Source organism: Trichechus manatus, unplaced genomic scaffold, assembly GCF_000243295.1.
Source record: "Trichechus manatus latirostris isolate Lorelei unplaced genomic scaffold, TriManLat1.0 scaffold00016, whole genome shotgun sequence".
Lineage (NCBI taxonomy): Eukaryota > Metazoa > Chordata > Mammalia > Sirenia > Trichechidae > Trichechus > Trichechus manatus.
In genome coordinates, this window is record NW_004443952.1 from 20,787,750 (window position 1) to 20,814,884 (window position 27,135).

Sequence of the window (27,135 nt, forward strand, 5' to 3'; positions counted from 1 at the left end):
TAAAATTATTAGCATGGAAAATTTTCTGTGAAACAAGTGCAAGAAGTATAGCATAAAACTGAATGTCCAGATACCATGATTACAATTGTGTAAAAATGTTCTACATATACCTGGCCCATAACAGTTATGGTAGGATGATGAGATGGTAGGTAAAATTTAAAAAGAAAAATTAATCTTGTAATGTAGTTAAAATAGCAGTAAGTCCATTTTAATGTTTAAGCTAATTTTGTATCTGATTTTTGGTTCTAGAGTTCCTGGAAAACTCAAGCAGTTCGTATTTGACTTACATTCTGGAAAACTGCACAGAGAATTCCATCACGGACCTGACCCAACCCTTGATATTGCCCCAGGACAGGTGGGACTCTTTGTCTGTTTTTCATCGGGAACTCTTTTTTTCCTTTTTTCTTTTTCAGTTAGCTCTGAAGAGGATCCTGAAGAGGATCTAAAGCTCTTGCGTATGCATGAATATCTTTGTAGAGAAATTCTGAACTGATTCTAGACAAGATATAAATTAAACTGTTTTTTCATTTATTTTTTAAATTTTAGAGCTTCAGAAATGTTGCAGGAATGTTATAATAGTTTCTTGATCATATAAACTAAGGTGCTCCGATATGACCTCTGTGGAATATGATTATAAAAGGGTTAAATACAGTTGACTTCAAATAGAAATAGGCAGTAGGAATTGGAAACAGATCATTGAAGAAATTAACGGATTCCATGAATTGTTCAAGCCTTCCTCTGCAGCTGGATGATTGACCCACTGTAAAGAAAGTAATGATTTGCTGTTCTGCTAAACTATCCTAAGGGCCCTGTCTTAGTCATCTAGCGCTGCTGTAACAGAGATACCACAAGTGGATGGCTTTAACAAAGAGAAGTTTATTCTCTCACAGTCCAGTAGGCTAGAAGTCTGAATTCAGGGCGCTGGCTCCAGGGGAAGCTTTCTCTCTGTCTGTGGACTCTGAAGGGAGGTCCTTGTCATCAGTCTTCCCTTGATCTGGGAGCATCTCAGAGCAGAAACCTCAGGTCCAAAGGACACACTCTGCTCCTGGCACTACTTTCTTGGTGGTTTGAGGTCCCCAACTATCTACTTGCTTCCTTTTCTTTTATTTCTTGTAAGATAAAAGGTGGTGCAGGCCACACCCCAGGAAAACTCCCTTTGCATTGGATCAGGGCTGTGACCTTAGTAAGGGTGTTACAATCCCACCCTAATCTTCTTTAACATAAAATTACAATCACAAAATGGAGGACAACCACACAATACTGAGAATCATGGCCCAGCCAAATTGATATGCACATTTTTTGGGGGGACATAATTCAATCCTTGACAGGCCCTCACCAATATAGTATTCATAATGCTCAAAACGTATGATTTTAATGTGGCTTTCCCATTCGGGATTTAGAATGCCCGACTACTATTTATCAGAAGTTTCTATTTGCTTTTTTATAGTTTTGTTTTTTATACTCAGAATTTTCCTATTTCTACCTTGTAACTTCAGTTACAAGTAATTTCTATGTTCCTGATTTATTAAACACGCTTGAGTTTGGGTTGCGCGAATGGTTAAGAGCTCGGCTACTAACCGAAAGGCAACCATGTATGTTACCATGATACTGAGAAGGAAGATGATAGATACCCAAACCCTCCTATTCCATATGCCACTATTTTACCAAAAAAAAAAACCTCCATCTATAAAGGAAAAATAAAAACTGAGTGAATTTTTCTTTACCTTATTTAACGTCAAATTAGGTTCAAAGTCAAGAGTTCCTATTTAGGAATCTGATTAAATGCTTTTTCCTTAAAATCTAAGGTCAGTTTTTCCTTGATAATTAAGCAAGTGTAGAAGCAGGCAAGCTGTTGGCCACAACCCGAAGGTGATTATTGTCGTCAGGAAAGAAGGCCTACATAGGATTTTATCAGATTAGGGAAAGCACTTTATCAGTATTGTATTACACTTATTTGTTTCGGAGCCCTGATGGTGCAGTGGTTAAGTGCTCAGCTGCTTACCAAAATGTCGGCAGTTCTAAACCCTATGGGGCAGTTCTACTCTGTCCTATAGGGTCACTATGAGTCAGAACCAACTCAATGGCAATGGGTTTTGGGTTTTGTTTCAGTTGACCCATTAGACAGTGAGCTTCTTGTGTTTTATTTATTCATCTTTGTGTACCAAGTCACAGTAGACACCAAATACATGTTTTTTTATGATAATAAATTTCACCTTAATCCAAACCTCTTTCTCACCAAAAATAACTACATATATTAGGGAGAAGGACTATGACAGGGTTTCCATTTATAATGGGAATATGTCATCATATAGAGTATTTAATATATGCACTGTGTGCCTGTGTCTACTACAGGAGATATTAAAACGAAGACAGTTAGATGTGTGTCCTTGAGCTCACAGTATGGAGGTAGAGGATATACTGCCTTTTCTGTAAAATTCTTGAAGTCACTCTCAAAGTTTCACTGTGTATTTTTGTCTGCTATTGGTACACAAGTAAATTACTGTAGAAATTAATTTCTTGCAGTATAGAAGTGTTTGTTTTCCTTCTTATTTCAGCTAAGTTTTAATAATTTCTGACACCCATGTAATTGATAAATAAGAGCTGTGTCTACAGTGTAGATGTCTTTAATTCTCTTAGTAATCATTTATAAGTGGCAGGCTTGGGCCCATTTAGGGTTGTGCTGCCTCTAAAGAGTATTATAGGAAAGCACCCAGGTGTCAGCACACCACACCTCAGCAAACAACAGGTCCATAGTTATGTATCTAACATTTCCGTAGTAACCCTGCCCTGGAGAATCTGAGTGGGGCGTTTGAAATGAGGAAGGCAAGATTTCAAACTTAACTCTTGTCTTTGGTACACAGTTGCTGTGTTTTATTGATGAATCAGCAAATACATACAGGGCAACTACTATTCATCTAATAAAACCAAACCAAACCTACTGCCATTGAGCCGATTCCAACTCATAGAATTGCCACGTCTTTCTCCCACAGAGCCGCTGGTGGTTTTGAACCGCCAACCTTTTGGTTAGTCGCTTTAACCACTGCACCACCAGGGCTCCTTACTATTCATCTAATACTCTAGTTAAAATATTACCACTCCATAAAATATATTGATATGAAAATGTTTTATTCTTTCATTTGTAGGAATCCCAAGATGTAGCAAGCAGTCCACCTGAGAGCTCCTTCCAGAAGCTAGCACCCAGCGAATATAGGTATACTTTATTGAGGGATCGAGATGAGCTTTAAAAACTTGAAAAACAATTTGCAAGCCTTTCAAACAGCAGCATCAATTTATGTGGTGGAAATAGTAAACCTATATTTTCATAATTCTGTGTATTTTTATTTTGAATAAACTGAAATACGTTTTGGGTTTTTATTTTTTTTTCCCCTTGACTCAGAATGCATTGCCATTTAATATAGCCTCTTTTTAAAATGTGCTAGGGTTAAAAAATAAAAACCAGAGGCCTATCTTTGCTTTAAATCTGTCCTGTAAAACATTTATAAATCAAGTAAAACGTGGCATTGCCAGAGACATACCATTAACTTGCACTGTTAGGTTAGGGAGGACTTTGGGGTGTTTCCTGTGTAGTATGTGCTTTTCTTTCTTTTCTTTTCATATGATCAATTCTGTTGGTATTTTCAGTATCACATTTCTCAAAGCTAAGGGGGTATATATTCTGGATACTTGGGAGGGGAATAAATTAAAATTTTCACACTGTGTACTGTGTTTTACTGATTGGTTGGATATTACTTACGAAAATTCCATAGTGGTATTTTTTGGACTCTTAATGTGTAACTTAAACATACTATGAAGAGGAGGAGAGCCATAAGCCAGAACATTTGGCAGGAATTGTCTTTATGCATTAAGAAAAAGAAAATGAAAAGTGTTATTAAATTTCTATGTGTTTGTCTAAAAAAGTGGCATATGGATGGCATTTAAAACTTCAAATGAATTATATCTAAATCTGGGAAAGAGAGATACTAGTGGAGCAGGTTACGAGTGTTGGACTAGATGACTTTCAAGCCTCCTCCAAACCATGAGACTTCAATTTCCAAAGAGGAAAAACCAGCAGAGAAAATGTATCTCAGTATTTCTAAGTTCTTTCTGTCTTGTAGAGTCTTGTTATAGCTGTATAGATCAAAAACAAAGATAATAAGGATCATAAGCTTTTAATTTTTTTTCCATTGTAAAATTGCCAGAGGACCCTACCCCCTCTGGCTTCCCTGACTTCCCAGGCCTGCGTCGTACAGTCACATGGGTCCCTGCGCCAGGCCTCAGTACTGCCAGGAAACAAAACCAGAGGGAGGGGACCCTCCGTGTTATATCAGGAAGCCCAATGCCAGAGGACAGACAGGTTCAAAATTGACTTTCCTCTGGGCCTGGGTTGGTGCTATAGGTCAAGAATCATTTTTATACTTGGGGTATTAGTCAATCCCAGTTTGGGGAAAGATTATTTTTAAGCTTAAAAGGCTGACATGTGCCATTATATGTAGTATGTAATATATGTAACATCTTCCAATTCTTTTAAAATAAAATGAATATTTATAATGGATATTTAATGATTGTTATTTTTAAAAAATCAGCCTAGAATTCTTAATTATGCATGATTTATCCATAGTTTTGTTCAGAAAAAAATAAATGTTGTTAATAAGATGGTAAGGGGCATGTTTAATATGTTTTACCAGATTGTGAACTAAAAAAGCAGAACAGAGCTCCCCAAAGGTTAGTCCTTAGTCCTGTTCTCAGCATTGCTTTTAATTAATAACTTGAGTGAAATCAGAAGTTGTGATCTCAAGGTCAGAGGATAGACCAAATCTGAGGGGTTCAGAAGGAAAATTCACAAACATCAAACAAGCTAGCCCACATGACCAAAAGCAGCACATACAATTAACTGGAATAAATGTTTAATCCTGTAATTGTGTTAAAAAAATAATAAAAGTTACTGTTCCGGTATTGAGTTGCAGAGACCTAGTTTTAGAGTAATTCTTATGAAAAAGCCTCAAGGAGCACATGTTCAATGTGACTTAAGATAATTGAGTGGCTATTAAAAAAAGTGAATGGATTTGAGGATGCATTATTTAGGCTTCATGCATGTTTGGACTTAGGCTATCACCCTGCCACTATCATTGTCTTCTTTAGATTGTGAAGTCAGCGAGGGCAAAGACTGAATTTTATGTAAGTATCACCAGTACCTAGCATTTCTGGGCAGTCAGTAGTCATTATGAAATGTTTACTGAATGAATGAGAAGCAACGTGACCTTGGGTAATTGTTGCACCCCTGATAGGCTAAACTCCTCATTAGGACTTGGTGCTCAGTTTTATAAAAGGTCATTAACAAGCTCACGTGTATTCCATGAAAAGACAACTAAGATAATAAGAGGTTTTGAAACATAGGCATTAAGGCTGTTTTGCTTGGAGAAGACTCTGATCTGAGAGCAATCTTTAGGTATTTGAAGGGCTGTCATTGTGTAGACCCCACGTGTTGAACCCTAGGATTGGATGGAAGTCATGGGGACGCAGATTTCAGTGTAACATTTATTCAGTACAAGTTTATTGGTACCATAGTATGTGATAAAGGATACAAAGATGAATAAAGTGTTTAAATTCTTCCCTAGAGTTGCTTACAGTCTAGTTGGGAGATAGATATGTAAACAAATGAGTTTAACAGGTATTTTGATGTTAAGATAGAAGAATATAGAGTTTAATGGGATGTAGGAGCAATCAGTTCCAAAGATTTCATTTGATATTTTATGCTGAGTTTTTTAAAGATGAATAGGTGTTCTTCAGGAGGTAGGGATCTGGGTGGAGGAAATAATCTGAGCAAAGGTATGAAACAGCATAATGCATTATGAAAATCAAACAGTTCTTACAGCAACACTAGTGCATGAAGGGGAGGCCTGCAGCTAAGAAACTGAGAAAAGAGGTTGGAGAAAGAACTGGGAGCTGATCATGCAGGGCCCTTGTATGCCAAGCTATAAGGGATTTGTAGATAGTAGAGATCCACCAACAGATTTCAAGCAGGGAAGTGTGCACCTAGTTAAGTTTTAGCATGAATACTGTGGATGCAGGTCTAGGTACAAAACGAGTCCAGCAGAGGAGATGTGATGGCCAGAACCAAGGCAGTGACAGCAGGAATGAAGGGGAATGGATACAAGAGATGACAAAGATGTAGATTCCATAGGAATTTGTCACCAACTGAATGTAGAAAGAGAAATAAGGAATCTGCATTAATTCATAGTAACCCAGTGGCACAAATGGTTAAGCGCTGGACTACTAGCCAAAAGGTTGGCGGTTTGAACCCCCCAGAGGCGCTGTGGAAGAAAGGTCACAGACTTGAAAACCCTATGGAGCAGTTGTACTCTGCACACATGGGGTCACCATGAGTTGGAATTGATGGCAACTAAAAACAACAACCACCCAGCTTAAAATTTAGACTTTTCCCCTGGGAACCATAAATCAGAGGCAGAAAACTATAGGTGGAATTCTCTAGTTTATCTAATCTACTCTGGGCCTCTGGCTCCTCAGCTGTGAAGAGGGCATTCAAGACTAGACTGAAGAACAGTTGAGTTGCAAAATCAAAACTAGGAACAGGCCTTCCTGCTTCTCAGCTCATTGCCTTTTTCAGTTATCCAAAAATTGTTCCAGTACTGAGGGGGAACCATAAAATGATGAAAACTCAATTAAGATGAAATTCTGAAAGAATTTTTGGAAGTCAAATGAACCTAGAGAGGAAGATAGAGAATGGGCATCTAAAGCCTGTAGCGCAACTGTCTAGAGAGCACGCTGATGAAGGCCAATCAGAGATCAAAGAGGGCAGGTACAGAAGAAGGAAAAACTAGCATGATAAAGGCCAAAAAGAGGAAAGTGAAATATAAAACCATGTTGGAAGTGTTAAAGCTAGAATGAGCTTAAATTTGCCGAAATTGCTAAAATTGCCAAAAAAATTTTTTTTTTTTTTTAACCTGAATCTGGGCAAAAGAAGAATGGATGAAGTAGTGTAATGGATTGACAATCAGGAAAAGCAGAATGACTCAAATTTTTTTTTTTCTTCTGACAAGGGGGTATAGTCCAGCTGGATAAAGAGAAAATGGCACAAACAACTGTAAAACTGAGAAGTAAAAAAAAAAATCTTGCCACCGTAAATGATTTCAGGACTTAGGCCCAGATCTGTATTCCAGAGAGCTGCCCAAAGTTGCAAATGCTTTTTGTTAGCAACTATTGGGAATTTTTGAGAAACCATGGAGAATGTAAGGTGACATAGACTGGAAATGGGCAAGTATATTTTGCAGTTTTGGAAATAATTATAGTTAATAGCTTTAGCTATTTTTCTGAAGTAAAACATCTTGGGAACCATACTGGAACGTTAGTAGTCTGTTTTGGGGGCAAAGACTTAAACAGGTGTAAAGAACAAAACAATTACAAATTTTAAACCCCTTTTGAACCCAGTATTTAAAGTTTTTGAAGACAGTTGTTTTAGGACTTATGCTGATTGTAATTGTTTTATGTGTTCATTAAAATAGGTTGGATAGGGCCTCTGTTTGGCAACTGTTTTTAGCTGTGTTTTAATTTTTGTATGTATTTCTAAGTAATAAAACTATATTTATAAAACGTTTCTATATTTGAGGCTCTTTACTAATTTACTTTGTCACAAATAATTTTGTCTTGTGAAAACTTTACTCAGAATCCAGATGACCAGCGTCACAAGCTTTTTCAGGTTTAAAGTTATTTTCTAGATCCTTTCACTGTACTTGAATCAGAATGGGAAGCTATATGAAGCCATGTGCTGGTAACGCAAACCCAGTGTTTAGCTGAAATGTCAGCAGTGCTCTCTTGAAGAGCACACTGGAGAAAGGCTGGCCTGCCCTTAGTTGTTTGGCATCCCTGGAAGGGAAAAATTGCAGCTTACAAATAACTTCTCTAAAATGCTCCTTTCTTCCCCCACCTCACCTGGTAAATTCCTCTTGTTCATCTTTCAGTGCCCAGGACAATCCCCACCCCACTGTGATCCCACAGGACTTTATGTGTCTCAGAGTACTCAGTCTAATGCAAAGTTGGAAGTACCTGTATTCCTTTCCCTTATCACCTTGTGAATGCCCTGAAAGCAGGAAGTCCACTATCTTTGTATTCCCAGCTCACTAACCAAAAAAAAACCAAACCCCTTGCTGTCGAGTTCATAGCGACCCTATAGGACAGAGTAGAACTGCCCCATAGTGTTTCCAAGGAGGAGCTGGTGGATTCAAACTTCCGATGTTTTGGTTAGCAGCCAAGCTCTTAACCATTGTGCCACCAGGGCTCCCAGCTGACTACAAGTACTCAATAAATCTCTGATGGAAAATAAAAGCCAAATAATAATAAAGCACAAGAAAGCATAACCATAACTGGACCAGACTGCTCATCTGCCAGTCCCAATTATCTGATGGTTGTGTCTGCAAATGTGGGTTTGGGTGAGTCTAGTCACCTTCAAGCCTATGCCCTAAACTGGCTTTCAAGTTCTAAGAGTTTCTGTCTACAATAAAATCTTACCGTGCACACCAAACCCAGAGATTGACATAACAGAATGACACTCCAGAGCCCCGCAGAGGTGCTGGGAATTTTCCCATAAACTCTTCAAGTTTTTTGTGAGATAGCTAGTCACCTAGCTTAGTCACTCAGCCTTGAGGAAGGACAGGCTATACTGAGTTGACAAAAATTCCAGGCATGTTTACAAAACACCAGATATTTACCATTAAGCAAGCATTAATGATCTACTTTTGCCAGGTTAAGGATATAACAGTAAACGGGAGACTGCCCCTCCCATCATGGAACTCAAAATTGAGTGAAGGAGCAAAAACAGATAAAATGCTTGTAAGTGCTATTGGGTGAGTTAACCACAGGGGCACAGAGGTGTGTGCTCAGCCTTGGGGAGCCTAGAGAGAAGTGGCTTCTTGGCTAGGAACAGAAAGCTTTATTTTCCTAAATGCATCAGTCTCCGTCTGCCCTCCAGGTGAATTACATTATTAGTCTTTTATCAATACCTTACGGTAATAGCAAAGTTATAGAAGGTGGGGAGGGAGAGATCAGGGAAAAATGAATTATTTTTTTATAGGATATAAAATATTTTAAGGTATGTATCCAAGAAACTGGAATAGAGGGACTCAAACGATACTTGTATGCCAATGTTCATTGCAGCATCATTCACAATAACCAAAAGGTGGAAACAACTCGTGTCTATCAGCAGATGAATGGATAAACAAAATGTGGTATATACACACAAGGAAATATTACTCAGCCATAAAGAGAAATGAAATTCTGATACATGCTATGACTTGAGTGAATCTTGAAGACATGCTGAGTGAAATAAGACACAAAAGGACAAATATTGTATGCTCCCACTGATACATCGAGAATAGGCAATTGCATAAATTGCAACGAAAGTTGATTTGTGGTTACCATCGGCTTGGGGGGAGGAGGGAATGGGAGTTACTGCTGAAGGGGGGTACTGAGTTTGTTTGAGGTGATGTAAAACTTCAGGAAATGGATAGTGGTGATGGTAGCACAACATAGTGAATGTAATTAATGTCACTGAAGTGTACACTTAAAAATAGTTAAAATGGCAAACTTTTTGTTACATATATTTTACTACAATAAAATTTTTAAAAATTTTAAAATGATGCATGTAAAAACTAAGGGACTAGAGGACAGGAAGTCATCAAGACTAGTTGATAGAAATGGAATGTATAAACAGGTTGCCAAGATCTTATGGAGAGAGCTGCTAGGTATTGCTGACCTGTTGCTTCTCTCTCCAACTCTGGTCCACTCAGATAACAGATCACGTGTTGTGTCTCGTGTTTTACTTGAGATGGCTGCCAAGAAGCATGCTGGATTCCAGCTGTCTCAGTGCTCTGTGTAAGTTTGCCTAGGTAGGATCAGCCTCATACTCAGATTATTTTCTTGCCCTAATTGCTGCCCAGGAAGGGGAATTGAACAGGGCATCGATTCTGACTTATCAATTCTGATTTCATGAGCTAATTGAAAACACTGCTTAGTAATCCATTTCAGAAATTTCCTAGGATTCAAAGGTAAATTCCCTGGTCTTTGGCTTCGGAATCCAACTTTACCCCTTAAATTTAGACTTTTGGCCAAGCTCAGTGTTAAGGCACATTTTTGTTTTCTGGTTCTTCAAGGGTTATGGGTAGTATTTTCACAATTATATCTACAAGTTCCCACTAACTTTGGGATTTTTTTAATCTGAGCTTCAACATGATACACTCTTTTAAAACATAGTTTTGTTTTGTTTTGTTTGTGGAAGCTCTACACTTACTTTCATCACCCTTCTAACTAGGGTGACCATGTAATTTTTTTCATCTGAACCAGGACATTTGAGAGTGGAAGGGAGCATTATTAACGATTTCACCAGGACAACAGATGTAATCAGGACTGTCTCAGACAAAGTGGGATGTATGATCACCCTACTTCCAGATTTGATACATTCTCATATTTGGATATCATTCTTAATAGAGATGAAAAAGATTTACTTTCTGCCAGTCGTCTTTGGTCATGATACCAACTTCTTAATAACTAAGCCTTAAAAAAAGAATTCTTAGTATTTTTCTCAAGTCTCTGCTCATTTTAGGTGTATCTCTAACACTATTCTTATAGGTACATTACCCTGTTTTCATTAATGTGCCTTTCCTTTAAACCTTGGGAAAAATAATAGAAACAATTACAATAACAGAAGCAGCTAGCATTTGTGTAGTTACTATGAGCCAGGAGCCTTTCTAGGCATTAATTCTTTTAGTCCTCATGTCCAAAAAGGGGAAGAGGGATGAAGTGGGGTGGGGGAGGGGCTAAGGAACTATTGTTGTTCCCCACCCTACTCATTCATCATCTGGGCATCACTAACAGTGGTGTAGTTATTCTTCCCCTTCTCGTCACTGTGCTTCATGCCCGAAAATACTCCAGGAAGCAGATGAAATACTCCAGGAAGCAGTTCCCTGCCCTGAAAAAAGTTACAGTCTAGCTGGGGAGACCACCACTACAAAGAATATAAAACCTATAAAGTTCTAAAACATTACAGAATTAACCACAAGTGAAAACGGGTCCCACTGAACTGCAGTAGTCAAGAAATAGTCCTGGGACTTCCGGGCAACATGGCGCTATAGTCGGAAGCACCACGCCATCCCTCTGCAGCAAAGATCAGAAAAACTAAGTCAAACAGAGTCACACGTCAATCCTGAAACCCTAAGCATTAAATGAAGAGATAAAGAACTCAACCAAGCACTGAATAGAATAAGAAACTGAGAACAGAGAGCAAGGAGAGATACATGCAGAGGTCCCCTATCAGCTACGGCAGCATGGATCTGCCATCTTGGACTCCTATCAGAGATCAGCGAACGGGGTATGAGAAAGCAGCTTCACGGAGCTTCCAGCAGGAGACAGAACAACCAGTAACCAGCGATACAGGCTTTCCCACCCCCTACCCTTCTTCACCCCCACTTAACCTCCTCTGCTTCCTGCAGCCACAGTCTCTTGGCCAGGAAGTACCAGCTTCACCCCAGTGTTACCTGGATTCCACCCGCCCACACTGGCCGGCTCCCTGAGTGCCTTTTGTTGGCTGCTGGTGTTGCTTTTTTCCGCTTCTTTAGATTTCTTCCATACCTCTCACCACCTCCCCCTCCTTTCTCTCAAATACCTGGCTCCGTGCACCATCTTTGCTTCTTCCTCAAAGGCTGCAAAACACCACTCTACTGTGAAACTGCTACCCGGCCCATGCCGCCACGCTGGTGGGACCCCTGGGGCGTTTTTGTTTGTTTGCTCTGGTTTGTTCTGTTCTGTTTTGATTTGTTTGTTTGTTTTCTTTTTCTTCTCTAGGCTTGGGAGCCCCTTCTAGCTGGGTAGTACCATGCAGCTTGGAAGCTATTCCCTTACTCTGCACAGACGCGCAGGGACATCCCTGGGGGCATTTCTTTTTTCTTGTTTCTTGGTTTCTTTTGTTTGTTTGTTTCTTTGTTTTGTTTTCTTCTCTCTCTTATTCCCCTTTCGTCTTTCTTCATTTCCAGTTTCTCAATTTATTCCTTTTTTTCTTTTACCCTTTTTCTTTTTCTTTTTCATTTTTGTTTCTCCCATTTCTCAGTCTGTCATCTCTCCACTCCAATAGCAAGCTCCTTTAGCACTCTTTTTTGTTTGTGTGTATGTTTTTGGCCCTGTTCCTGTCTCTTCTCTCTTTCCCATACCCATCTTAGCTCCACACATCACAGTCTACCCCCTCCTTCCTGTCTACCTGCACCGTGCACTGAACATCACAGCAGCACAGGCATGGCCTACTGGAACCTGCCCTGTACTGATTCCCAGTCCGCACTGTCAGCCCTGGTGTGTGCCAGAAAACAACCCATCCCAGCAATTCCCCTTCAGTTGGGCCTGCCCTGCTGTATCATACCTGAGTGACTGACCCTGCCCATTGGAGAAGGAGGTGAAAAGTATCGTGCCAACAGACAAGCAAACAAACAACGCACAGCCCACCTGCTCAGACATAACCAAATAACACAAAAAAGCAGGATGAAACAAACAAATCTACAATCAACAAATGAGGAAAATAACCACTAAATGCCTCGAAGACAGCAGACAATATCAAAACGTTTACAAAAACAGGACAGGATGGTTCCAGTAGGTGTCCAAAATAAAACACCAGATGACCTTCCCATAGAAGAAAAGGCACTAGACCTAACTGATAGGGAAGTCACATCTCTAATACTCAGAATTATCCAAGAGTTGAAGCAAAAAGCAGACAAAAATGAGGAAAAAATAGACAAATTCATGGAAAAGGCAGAAAAATTCATGGAAAATACAAAAAAATAGAATTTTCAAGAAAATAATACAGGAACAAAATGCTAAAATAAATTCACAACTAGAAATCATACAAAAACAACAATTAGAAATCCAAAAGATAAACAACAAGATTTCAAAAATGGACAGTGTCATAGAAGGGCTGAGGAGCAGGTTAAAAACGATGGAAGATACGATTAGCGAAACTGAAGACAAACACTTGGATACAATTCCGTTGGAGGAAAAATCAGAAAAAAGAACAAAGAAAAATGAAGAAACCCTGAGAATTATGTGGGATACAATCAAAAGCAAAAATCTGCGAGTGATCAGAGTTCCAGAACGGGGGAGAAAACAGAAAACACAGAGAGGATCATTGAAGAATTGCTGACAGAAAACTTCCCCAATATCATGAAAGATTAAAAGCTGACCATCCAAGAAGCTCAACGAATCCCATATAGGATATACCGCAAAAGAAAATCACCAAGGTATATCATAATCACACTCTCCCAAACCAAAGACAAACAAAGAATCCTAAGAGCAGCCCGAGAAAAACAAAAAGTCACATACAGAGGAGAAACAATAAGACTAAGCTTGGATTATTCGGTAGAAACCATGCAGGTAGGCAATGGGATGACATATATAAAACCTTGAAAGAAAAAAATTGCCAGCCAAGAATAATATATCCTGCAAAACTCTCATTCCAATATAATGGTGAAATTAGGTCATTTCCAGATAAACAGAAATTAAGGGACTATGTAAAAACCAAATCAAACCTACAAGAATTATTAAAGGGAGTCCTTTGATCTGAGAACAAACAACATCACACCACAGGCTGAATACAGGACACAGGATTGTACTATCCAGATACCAACCTAGGAAATGAACTCTTAAGGACTATGCAAAACCAAAATAATTACAACAGGGAACTAGAGAGGTTAATCTGTAAATGACAACAGCATTGGAACAATAAAAGAGGGAATAAACGGTGTAGGTATAGAACTTCTAATGGAGAGGAAGGCAAGGCGATACCAAGTAATAATATACTGGTTCAAATCTAGGAAGATAAGGGTAAATTTCGAGGTAACCACAAAGAAAGTTAACACACCTACCCATCAAAATAAGAAAAACAAAATCTCAGTAAAATTAAAACCTACAAAAACAAAAGAAATAAAAAAAATCCACAAACAAAAGGAACTCAGCACAGGAGAGTAAGAGGAACAAAGAAAACGTCAGCACCACAAAAAAAAAAAAAGCACTACAAAATGCAATCCCACTCCTAGGAATATATCCTAGAGAAATAAGAGCCATCACACGAATAGACATATGCACACCCATATTCATTGCAGCACTGTTCACAATAACAAAAGATGGAAACAACCTAGGTGCCCATCAACAGATGAATGGATAAACAAACTATGGTACATACACACAATGGAGTATTAGGCAAACATAAAGAACAATGATGAATCTGTGAAGCATCTCATAACATGGATGTAACTGGAGGACATTATGCTGAGTGAAATAAGTCCATCACAAAAGGACAAATATTGTATGAGACCTCTACTATAAAAAATTATGTCAAAATTTACACACAAAAAGAAACAATCTTTGTTGGTTATGAGGGATGGAAGGGTTGGGGTGGGGAAACTAAATAGACAACAGATAAGTGGTAACTTTGGTGAAGGGTAAGACAGTACACAATACTAGGGAAGCCAGCACAACTTGTACAAGGTCATAGAAGCTCCATAGGCACTTCCAAACTCCCTGAGGGACTGATGCTGGGCGGAGGGCTGTGGGGATGGTCTCGGGGAACATCTAGGTCAATTGGCATAACACAGTTTATAAAGACAATGTTCTACATTCTACCTTGGTGAGTAGCGCCTAGGGTTTTAAAAGCCTGTGAGCAGCCACCTAATATACTCCACTGGTCTCAACCCTTTGGGAGCAAGGGAGAATGAAGAGAACAGGATACAAGGAAAAGATGAGTCCAAAGGACTAATGGACCACAGCTACCACGGCCTCCACCAGTACAGCTAGATGGTGCCTGGCTACCACCACTGACTGCTCTGACCGGGATCACAATAGAGGGTCCAGGATGTAGAAAATTCTAACTCACAAAAAAAAAAAGACCAGATTTACTGGCCTGACAGACTGGAAAAACCCCAAGAGTACAGCCCCCAGATACCTTTTTAGCTCAGTGGGGAAGTCACTCCCAAAGTTCACTGTTCAGCTGGGGATTGGACAGCCTTATGAAACAAAATGGGACTAATGACGCACAGCAGTCCAGGGCAAGGACTAGAAGGAAGGAGGGGACAGGAAGCTGGTGATAGGGAACCCAAGGTTGAGAAGGGACAGTATTGACATGTTGTGAGGTTGTTAACCATTGTCATAGGGCAGTATGTGTACTGTTTAATGAGAAACTATTTGTTCTGCAAACCTTCATCTAAGGTACAAAAAAAAAAAAAAATTATCTATGTGAAATCAAACTGACAACAGTAACTCTAAGGGTTTGATGGGAAGCCTAGGGGACAGTAAGTTGAAGATAATGGTGATGGAATAATTCGGAATAGGATAGTGAGAATAGCAGCACAACTGGAAGAATGTAATCAATGTCATTGAATTGTACATGTAGAAACTTTTGTAATGGTGTAACTTTGGCTATGTATATTTTCACCAAAAAAAAAAGTCCTCCAAGGTCGTGAAGGGAGAGTGTTGACATGTCATGGGGTTGTTAACCAATGTCTTAAAACAATATGTGTACTGACTGTTTAATGAGAAACAATTTGTTCTGTAAACCTTCATCTAAAGTACAATAAAATAAAAAATTCCTGTAGAAATGGAAAACTTGGACCTTGATGGACTTGGACACTAGAAGGTAAATTTCATGACTGTTTTCTCAGTGGTTTTCAACAAATATTTACGGAATAAATAGCAGGACAGGAAGACAGCGGACATTCAGTGTTAAGCAGGGAATCTCACAAGCAGAGAGGCAAAAAAGCAGAAACCATTTCTTACATGTGGAAAAGGAAAACAAATATTGCCAAATATACCAAGAACCAAGGCAAATATACCAAATGTGAGGCTTTATTGCTTTGGCAAAAAAAGTCAAAACAACAAACTCTGAGGGTTATAAGTCTCATGTGATACAAAGCAATACATCAAATCTTTTAAACAGATTAAATTTAAAAGGATATAACCACCCTAGTCTGTATTTCCATCTAACTAGCCTCACCATTCACCATTTAATTTCTTGGTTTTCTCTAAGCACATCATGCTCTTTTATGTTTTGAAGCCTTTGTACATGCAATTCCTCTGAACACCCATAACCCTATCTCCAATCAGGCAAACTCTTTTTTAGGGTACTGCTCAAATACAATGTGTTCCACAAAGCCTTCCCCTTCTTTTCCAGGCAGAGTCAGTCACTCCATTCTCTGTGCCCTCTATTACCTTGTTTATTCCTCTTTTCAGGTACTAATCATGTTTTACTGCAATTACTTGCTTTAAATATCTGAGTTGATTAGACTAAATGGTTTACAAGGGTAGATACTATAGGTCTTGTTTTTCTGTGTATGGCCCCAGCACTGAACACATAACAGGAATTGAGTTAAATGTTTGTTAAATGAGTTATGCAAGCACCATGTGAAAACAGAATAAATAACAAAGAAATTGAATAAGCTTTAGAGAATCTGCAGAAATTCTCACCATTGGGCTTTTTCTTATGCTGACCCTTGCTAAACACCAGGGGTTTAATAATAAAATGTAAAACATCTTTATTGGATTTAATTAATGAAACCCAGGTAAACATCTTTCTAGTGATTAACCTTAATATAAGAATGAAATCTCAAATACTTTGAGAAATATATAGAAAATGAGTAACGTTGAATATCTTTCTCAAATATTAGGTTTTTCCCAAGAGCTGGACAATGGTCCATTCAAGGCTGGAGTATCTAGGCTGCTAAGAAAAATCCTCATATTTTGGCTACCAGATGCACGCGTGACGAGATTGATATTGTTTTGAAGTTGTAGAAATTGAATTACTTCTGGGGAAAAAAGGTTTCTTTTCCTTAGGAAACAATGGGTTTGTTCAAGAGCTTAAACAAAACTCAGATGACTAGATAGTTTTGTAAAATGCAGTAGTAGTACAGACATTATTTACCCAGAAAAATGTAAACATAGTTTTTTACCAGTTTATAGCTTAAAATTGTTCCTGTGGAATATCTGCTTTTTAGTAGCATTGTGAGATGGCTGAGCAGTGAGTCTGAAGGGCACTTATTTTATGTGAGTAGTTTGAAGAGATGAGACTGGGACCAGAATGTGGAAGGCTATGAATGCCAACCTAAAGGAATTGAACTTTATCTGGTATTCAATGGGAGCCACTGAAAATTTTTCAGCAGAAAAATGAAAAAATGGACCTGGTTTTCATTCTTGTGGCAGTGATGTGAGGAATGGCTTGAAGCTGGGGAAGATTAGTTACAGGTGTGAGGTCATGAAGTCTTTTACTAGAGTGATGGCCATGAATGTATTTAGAAATGGGTGCAACTAACTTTCAGAGCAGAATCGACAGGACTTGGTCAGAGGCTAGATATAAAGCACGCAGGGAGTCAAGTTGGTGATCACTAAGGTTATGGTTGGGAGTCCCTAGCCAGAACGGGAGAAGGCAGCCACCCATGAGAAGAAACTTAGTACATAAAACCGTTGCCGTCGATTGCGACTCATAGTGACTCTATAGGGCAGAGTAGAACTGCCCCATAGGGTTTCCAAGGAGCGGCTGAGTGGATTCGAACTGTTGACCTTTAGGTTAGCAGCCTGAGCTCTTAACCACTGCGCCACCAGGGCTCCTAACTACAAAAGGCAGAGCCAAAACTAGAACTCAGATCTCCTGATTCCCCATCCAATTCTCTTCCCACTACAGCAATGTTAAGGCTGGTCTGAAAGACCCTAAGCCTCAGAAGGCAACTGACATGGTACAACAAAAACTCAGTTAACTTAATTGGAGGATTTTTTTTTTTTAGACCATGGTTATAATCCTAGCTCTTGTGCTAACTAGCTTTGTTACCTTGGGCAAATTGCATTCGACAACTTTTACATATTTATTTCAATTTATTTATTTTGTTAATATTGCACAGATACATTTCTTATCTCCCACAATAACCTAATTTCTTGGAAGGTAGCAAAGTTGATCATATGTGGTTCCTTTACCACTGATTGTTTATAATACCCAAGATCGTTTATAATACTCTGTAAAAGGACATTAATGAATATAAAAAATGAGAACCACTTGTTAGAAATAAAATGAAACATTCATAAACACACAATCCACACAGAACCCGAATTTTTTACAAATTTCTCCTAGAGGGGAAGCGCACTCCCTTTTATTAGGCCTCTGATTACTTAAGAACATTTATGTAAAATTCCTAAGTACCTGAGAGCCACAGCCATGTTACAACTTATACAAGAGGAGAAAATGTCCCATTTCATAGGAGAACCTGTCCCAGGCTTTCCTGCAGCCTTCGTCCCAAAGATTTCACGTGGCAGCAATGAAGGGCAAAGGGTACCCTGAGAAAGACTTTCATTTTTAAAGTTAACACAAAGCATATTTTGGTTTCTGTACTTTCAATGGTGAAAAATGTTGTATACCATGTATTTACATTACAGGTTTCCTCAACTTCCTGTGATTGCTATTACCAGTACTCAGTCCTTACTGCTGTGCGGCCAGAGGCGGCCCAGAGGAGCGTTTTTGGATTCTCCCTTTACGGCACTTTACTTCAGTGCAACTAAAAGTTCTTGCTCCAAGAAGTCTGACCAGTTTTGGCAGCCCTAGCACAAACTCCATCTCAGCAGCCTCCGGTTACTGGCTCCAGCACAAAGGGGTGGAAAGCTCTGCCTGAAGAGGGAAAGCTGGACGAACTGAGGAAGGAGGCGGCGAGGTCATAAGGATGAGGGAGTGTAGTCTGTGACTAGTCACAACGGAGATGGCTTTCTTACGTGGTTTGCAAAATGTCTTTGGAGGCCATTCCAAAAGAAATGTTTCAAAAATATGCTGAGTAATACTAGCATCACTACAGCAAGTACATGGCTTCCCAAGGGTACTATTTTAAAAGATAATCATTTGAATCTATGAGTTATGATAGATTTGTTTTAAAAAGCATTGCTTTAGAGTTTTATTCTTAAATTAAGTATAAAAAGCACTGTTTAAGCAATGGTTATAACCAATGAATACAAGAAAATTTGTAGGATGTGTGATGAGATGGAAACACTTATTTCATAGGCTAAGGATCAAATTCAGCACTATGTACTTCTGAGTTTGGCTACCGTTACAAACGTTGAAGCTGTCAGATACTGGGGCACTTGGTGAAGAATCGGAAGATAATAAAAATTAGTGCGAATGAAAGACGCGTGTAATTTCAAAGTAAGCCTGCCTCACGGAACATCTGGGTGGGTGACACAGAATGGATGACCTACCTTAATTTTGTAGAGAGGTGGCATGGTATAAGAGAAAGTTTTTGTAGTTCAACAGACCTGGCTTCACCCCCTTTTTAGTTGAATAACCCTCTACAAATTATTTAACTTCTCTGAGACTGTTTCCTTACCTATAAAATGCCTAGCGAAGTGCTTGGCAAAGAGAAGGTATTCAATAAATATCAGTTTCTCTATCGGGTTTTTCTTTTTTTTTTTTTTCAAACTAAGGATTGCAACCCATTGTTAGATTATGAAATCAATTTAGTGGATTACAACTAGCATATTTTAAAAACTGAAGCAGAATAAAAAACAACACAATGCACTGCACATAATAAGGGTAAGTATTGTTCCATTATGCATATGCTGAGTTTTGATGTAAATACATTTTTTACTGTGGGTTACAAAGTTTCAAAGTCTCCTCTCTACAGAGAAATTCTTGATTATGTAAAAAAAAAAAAAAAAGTCTTTAGGAGTGCTGCCTTTACCCAAACGAATCCCTATAAATTTTAAGATGTTAATCAAAGTTCTTTACCTTCTAACGTACTGTAGTAAAAATAAGACATGAACGATAGAGAAGATAAATTTAATCTGATGCTGTAGGACATGACATTCAATTTTAAGATTTGTCTCTGAGTTGTACTGGCTAATTTATACTCCTGAACACTTAATACTTTATGGCTATATAATTTATAGTTGATTAAGTACTTTTAGCAATTTCTACAAAAATTGGCCATTAGGTTTTATTATGGAGAAAGTAGATATAATTTCTAAATAATTTCAAATTACATAGCTTTTTTTCAAGTACTATAACTTGCCTATGTGTGAAGACTGCTGGAATAATATTCCAACCCCGATGAGTAGCAAAAATCAAAAGTCTACATAAGTACTTGCAGTGGTGTCCCACACACTTTCACTGGCTCAGGAAACATGAGAACCCAAACAAGATGTGAGATTCCATTGCAGCCCTCCTCTCTCTCCTTTGTGTCCTGACATAAAATTAGCCTGGCATTACAAGGAGCCCTTAGTGCTGCCAAGATGCTGGGCTCAAAGCATGGCCAATTACCGGTTAGTAGAGGGGGGAGATAATCTGCAGTGATCAAGATTGGGCTATGCTGAGGAGTGGAATTCTGGAAATTACAGAATTAAATGATACAGCTGAGTATTGATGTAAACTTCTAATGTTAACTAGGCTGGACTGGCTATGTCAGAATCATCTGTGGAACTGAAGTTGTGGAATCTTGTTTTAAATCAGCTCCTTGGATGATTCTGATGCTCATTCTGGCTTGGGCATCTTGTGTTAAAGGGACAGCAAGGATCAGAAAACTTAAAAAAAGGAGGGGTTCAAAAGTAATGATTCCAACTTTATGGGTATTCAAAATCAAACAAATACTGGACCAGAATCTGACATTTATTCAAATGATTTCCTTCTTGGAGGGAAAAGATACAAGTCAGTAGATAGCAATACTTGATATTCTCCAATTAATTAATGATAACAAGAAATGGTGCTTTCTCTCCCTGGAATTCATTGATGAGATTCAAAAAGCAGGAAGAGAAAGGTCTCTTTAGATTTGACACAGAAATAAAAGGCAGCAATCAATGAAAGTTATTAAAAATAAACTCAGCAAGGGAGAAATGATAAACCATTCAACGCTTTGTTGAACCTGTTTGACTCCTGGGCAGAAACAGCTCACGCCTTTTGGGATGCAGATGCCCGCTCCTCTGTCCTCAGAAAGGGGAAAAGAGTAAGGCAACAGGTGGTTCTTTCTATTTCAAATAAGTTAGGGATGGAGGGTGAGGCTGTCTGCAACCTTAAATTTCTTTTCTAGGTTTAAAGCCTTTTAACTGTTGGAGACAGACATTGGGTTGGGCTGGGCCATCCTTGCCGTCAATGTCAACTATTGAGATTAGCACCACAAATCCTTCATCAGGCCTGACTTCCACGGGGCTGAGTCCATGCTCACCTTGAGTATGAGGAAAGGCAAACAAGAATACCATCCTTGGGAAGAAAGAGCAGCTGTGAAAAGTGAAGGACAGCATAGGAAGATAGCAAAGCCTGGGGAAAGCACAATAGTAGAGACAGAAAGCTACTTCTTAGCTTCCCCAAAGGACAGCTGAAAAGACGACGGAGGTCAACACTCCTTGTGTGGCAGGTACAGCAGCCCCTTGAAACTGGAAGATGCCCCAGGAAATGATCTCATGCTTTCCCCCTGCTCATTTTTACCCCCAAATCTAACAATGTTGGGAATATTCTGGGATTATTATTATTATTATTATTATTTTAACCTAGAGGTTATAGGAAAGGATAGACAGAGATGGTGGCAGACAATACAAAAAAAGCAGACTGTGAGACAAGTCCTCATTACACAAGGGTAGAATTCACCCCAACCAAAGAACTTTTCAAAATTACAAAGGAGGGAAGGCAAAGAGCACTAGATCTTTGAGGCGTGTGGAGACAGGTGGACACGCAGAGCTTGGCTACTGGCCTGATAAATCCACCACTTCATAGTCTGTGATTTTTATTTAAAGAGAGGCAGAAGGAAGGGTTCAGAAAAGAAGCCAGAGTCACAAATGAAGATTATCTGAAGAGCAGGTGGGCTTCTCTTTCCATTTTCTTGCATTATTAATTTCCTTAACCAGAAGTTTGGGGGATTCACCAAATGCAACAGGATTCACCAACTGGACCCCATTATCAAATTCACCTGTGCCCCCAATCCTAGCTAGATACTGATAAGCAAGGTTCTTCAACTCTTGTTCTTCTCCTTGCTAAGAGACCTAAATAATCTCCTACAAATATGCTTGGCCTTAGAATCTCTAAGTCAGCATTATGGAAGAAAACTACTGGGTTATGAACGAAACTATTCTTCTATAACCCAGTATTTCCACACGTCCCAAGTCTTCATCAGAGTTATGGGTTCAGTTTTTACACGTAAAGGCAGAAAATAGGCTGTCTGGCACTCTTTAAACTTTACCTGACAGACATTATACACCCTCAGCCCTGGCTCCTCAATCTGTAACATCTCCATTAACACCCCAGTAAACAACAAAATATATCTACTCGTCACAGTTCAATCCCATTTGAACATCTACAGCCACTACCTTTATATACTTGTGTTTCAAAAGTTGACTGAATGTCCGTCAACAGCAGCAAAGGCCATCACTATCAGAATAGATGCGTTGGCACCAATAACGCTGAAGTGTGATTTTTAACTGCATTTTTTGTCACTTTGGCTGGGAAGATCTGGACAGCTGGAAGTGAGCTTCTCCATCATTTTCTGTTTCCTTCTTTGTATCAATTTTCCACCTGTGAAGCCCAACACCCCACCACCAACTGCAGCTGCAATTCCTGCCACTTTGAAGCCTGCAAGGAGGCCAATCGGACCCCCCACCACTCCTCCAATGAGTGCACCTGCCACAGGCAGAGCTGCCAGCTTGTATTTTGCAGCCTGTAAAAAAAAAAAAAATTCAATTTAGAAATTGAGTTGAGAATATCTGCCTGCGGTGATGTGCATTTTCCTCTCATTACTCCTGGCAATGCCTCTTTAACTCTTGGTATATAATTAACCTTAGAGATTGTACCTGTGGGTGGAAAAGAAAATATTCCACAGGTACTGCAATTGCTCCAGATCTCAGAACTTAGAGAAATAAGCTACAGAGAGTGGACTGCTACAAATTGATTTTACTTGCAAAACAATCAATCCACTATCTATCTAGCTGGCTTATTTAAACAGTTTCAGCAGCCACAGATTCCCCCTAAAGCTTTTATGTTACACAGAGATTATTCCTGTGGCAATGTACCTGGGGTTAAAAGCAACATTCTGTGGAAAATAGATGGTCCCACTCCACACATGCTGTCCTGTCCTTATACATCTGCCCCTACTGGATTCTTGCAAACCTTCTCTCATTCCTCTCCCTGACCCCTGCAAATACTCCCTTGTAGCACCAAATGCCTTAGAGTGGGGCTTCAGTTTATTTTCTTTGAAAAAAATTTCTCTCCTGACAGAATGAATCTTAGAGTAGAATATTACAACAACCATTGATTTCTTGCACTACCTATGTGTCATTTTTTCCTTATTTCCTTAATTGCTGGTTCCCTCAACATTAAAGAGAGCAGATCAATTGGGTTAATACTACAGACTCCTGGGAGCCCGAGTACCATTGATTTGTCAGCAGGAGCAGAATCTTACCTTCCCCAAGTTTTTGGTTCCCTCTTCAACATTCACAGCAGCACTGTTGACATGGTCTTCAATGCTGTCAATCTTCTCCTGCTGAGACTAGATGCAAAGGAATTATGAGTGAGTGTTCCTGCTGGGCAGCAGCAGTAAGCCAAATACACACTATTTTAATTCCTGTAATCAGGGCCCGGGTACTGCAGTCTTGCAGTCTTAATAGTGGTTCATTAATAGCATCCGATAAACCATGTCGAAAATACAAATTCACTTTTATGAAAAAAAAAGAGGGGGACTTAATTATTAGGTAATAAAAGGCTGGCACCTCTCTAGCAAAAAGCTCATACTAAAATTCATTCACATATAGAAACATATTATTCTCCAAATAAATGTACTTTTCAGGAGGAAAAAAAAATCCAAATAAGCATTTACACAACATGTTGGGTTTGATGGAAAAAAACAAAACATAATTGATCTTTGAAGATTCAGTTGAAAACAGGCAAATTTACCTTAGGAGTAAAATACCCTTGATCCAATAAATACAACTGTTATGCTTTAGGACTAAGAATACAATACGGTTGGTCCGCCATGAGATCTTTCCAATTGTGATATGCAGTAGGGAGCAGTGAATGAATTCACTGTCCTGTTTTATATCTGTACATTTTAATACATTTTAAAATAATAGTAAGTTAAAATGTTTCACATCAAATATATGAGTAAAGCAGCTACATAAAATGGCAGCACCTGTACTGACACAACAGCTACTGTGACTCATAGAATCTCTGGACAGAAAGAACGCCTAGGTCACTGAGTGTGATCTTTGTCTCAACATTTCTGACAAGTGGTCACAGAACCTCTGCTCCACTACCTCCAGTGACAGGCACTCATTACTTTCCATAGGAGCACAATTTTATGTAAATATGTATGTAGAATTTATATACAATAATACGCACCCATTTTAAGGGTATAGTACAGTAAGCTCTGACAAATGTATAAACCCATGTATCCACCATCACAGGAGCCCTGGTGGTGCAGTTGTTAAAGCACTCAGATGCTAACTGAAAGGTCAGCAGTTTGAACCCACCAGCCGCTCCTTGGGAGAAAGATGTGGCAGTCGGCTTCTGTAAAGATTTACTTCTATAAAATCCTATGGGGCAGTTCTGCAATGTCCTCTAGGGTTCCTGTGAGTCAGAATGGACTCAACAGCAATGCCTTTGGTTTTTGGTTTGGTAACCACCATCGCACTTAATTTTTTTTTTTTTTAATTCACAGAAAAAGAAGAGAATTCCTCTTTGATCTCAGCTAAATGCTACCTTCTATGATTGTGAAATAATTCAACTTTAATCACGAAGGTTTGATTGCTCTTATATAACTGACTTATACTGAAGTGAACATGAGGAGAAGCACTGGCGGCACAGTGGTTAAAGCCCTTGGCTGCTAACTGAAAGGTTTGTGGTTCGAACCTACCAGCAGCTCCACTAATTCCAACTACCATTTCATTTGAGAACAAAATAGCCCACCTTTTTAGGAAGGAGCATTAAAAATTATTTCCCTGAAGCCTTGAGATCACACTTGGTATAGAAATGGCAACAATCCTGGCAGACTCCTTTCTCTTGTTGGAGTTACTTTTGGGTTGAGGTAAGAAGGACATGTTGGTTGTTCTCCTTCTACCCCTCAACTCATCAAGATATGGAGGTTGATGATAGAGTTTTACACCTGTGGTTTATCTGTATCAGCATAAACTGTTTCAGGCAAGTATGGAAAGTATTGATGGGTGTCCCAAATAGAAACAATGACAGGGTGTCAGAAATCCAGACAAGTTGGATTTATTATTGCTGATCCTATGCTTCTATGGATCAGAAAAAGAAAGCTGACATTAAACAAGTTTTACTGTTTGAGGAAAATAAAAATTGAATGAAGGAATGCTAGGAGAGATCTAATGTTTTAGTGCCCTAGCATTTCAAGCAACATAGGAAAAAATTTAATAAAAAAATTTTTATAAGAAAGAAAGATAGTGCAAAAGGACAAATATTGTATGAGACCACTATTATAAGAACTCAAGAAAAGGTTTAAACACAGAAGAAAACATTCTTTGATGGTTACAAAGGTGGGGAGGGAGGGAGAGGGGTATTCACTAACTAGATAGTAGATAAGAATTATCTTAGGTAAAGGGAAGGACAACACACCATATAGGGGAAGTCAGCACAACAGGACTAAACCAAAAGCTAAGAAGTTTCCTGAATACAACCAAACACTTCAAGGGACAGAACAGCAGGGGCAGGGGTCTGGGGACCATGGTTTCAGGGGACATCTAGGTCAAATGGCATAACAAAGTTTATTAAGAAAATGTTCTGCATCCCATTTTGGTGAGTGGCATCTGGTGTCTTTTTAAAAGTTATCGAGTGGCCATCTAAGATGCAGCAATTTGTCCCAACCTACCTGGAGCAAAGGAGAATGAAGAACACCAAAGACACAAGGAAAGTATTAGCCCAAGAGACAGAAACGGCCACGTAAACCAGAGACTTCATCAGCCTGACACCAGAAGAACTAGATAGTGCCCGGCTACCACCAATGACAGCCCTGACAGGGAACACAACAGAGAGTCCCTGATGGAGCAGGAGAAAGGTGAGGTGCAGAACTCAAATTCTAGTAAAAAGACCAGACTTAATGGTCTGACTGAGACTGGAAGGACCCTGGAAGACATGGTCCCTGGACTCTCTGTTAGCCCAGAACTAAAACCATTCCCAAAGCCAACTCTTCAGACAAAGAATAGACTGGACTATAAGACATAAAATGACACTCGTGAAGACAGTGCTTCTTAGCTTAAGTAGATACGTGAAACTAAATGGGCAGCTCCTGTCCAGAGGCAAGATGAGAAGGCAAAAAGGGACAGGAGCTGGTTGAATGGACACAGGAAATCCAGGGTAGAAAGGAGGAGTGTGCTGTCACATTAGAGAGAGAGCAACTAGGGTCACATAACAATGTGCGTATAAATTTTTGGATGAGAAACTAACTTGAACTGTGAACTTTCACTGAAAGCACAATAAAAAAAAAAAGATAGGAGTTGCTGGTTTCTTGAGAAGTTTAGGATGAGTTTTTCTCCTTATACTTTACAGATATTATATCATTTTATCCTCACTTCAACTCTATGACGATTACTATCCTCATTTGACAGATGAGAAAACTGATACCTAGAGAGCTCAATTTGTCCAAGACTACAAGCAGTGGCAGTGCTAGGATGTGAACACAGGATATCTTTGTTCAAAGGTGGTGCTCTTAATCCTGTCTAAAAACCAAAAAAACAAACCTGTTGCCATTGAGTCGATTCTGACACATAGTGGTTCTTAAAGTGTGAGAATCAGGGCTTTGAACTGGTTTGAAGCCCTGGTGAGAATCACAGAAGGGCAACATCACAATCACCTGAGAACTTATTAGAAATGCAAATTTTTAGGCCCCACCCTAGGCCAAAACCAAACCCAAATCAAACCTACTGCCATCGAGTTGATTCCGACTCATAGCGACCCTATAGGACAGAGTGGAACTGCCCCATAGGGCTTCCAAGGCTGTAATCTTTACAGAAGCAGACTGCCACATCTTTGTCCCCAGGAGCAGCTGATGGGTTCAAACTGTCAACCTTCCTGTTAGCAGCTGAGTGCTTAACCATTGCGACACCAGGGCTCCTGAATCATGTATACCAAAAAACCAAACC

The 27,135-nt window shown here is 39.2% G+C and overlaps 2 protein-coding genes across 5 annotated transcripts in view; one reads left to right on the forward strand and one right to left on the reverse strand.

Annotated features, from left to right (window-relative positions):
* Window positions 1-3,808, forward strand: part of ERP44 (endoplasmic reticulum protein 44) — an 85,171-nt gene extending 81,363 nt beyond the window's left edge. For all 3 annotated transcript variants that reach the window (XM_004372227.3, XM_023727466.1, XM_023727465.1), the window contains 2 exons: window positions 250-355; window positions 3,144-3,808. In XM_004372227.3, the coding sequence (XP_004372284.1) occupies window positions 250-355; window positions 3,144-3,245 (208 nt within the window). In that variant the 3' untranslated portion in view covers window positions 3,246-3,808. The remainder of the gene's footprint in view (window positions 1-249; window positions 356-3,143) is intronic.
* Window positions 3,809-19,450: 15,642 nt separating this feature from the next.
* The window catches only part of STX17 (syntaxin 17), a 52,417-nt gene continuing 44,732 nt past the window's right edge, over window positions 19,451-27,135 (reverse strand). For both annotated transcript variants that reach the window (XM_004372228.3, XM_023727467.1), the window contains 2 exons: window positions 23,445-23,531; window positions 19,451-22,703 (listed from right to left, as the gene is read on the reverse strand). In XM_004372228.3, coding sequence (XP_004372285.1) covers window positions 22,464-22,703; window positions 23,445-23,531 — 327 coding nt within the window. In that variant the 3' untranslated portion in view covers window positions 19,451-22,463. The remainder of the gene's footprint in view (window positions 22,704-23,444; window positions 23,532-27,135) is intronic.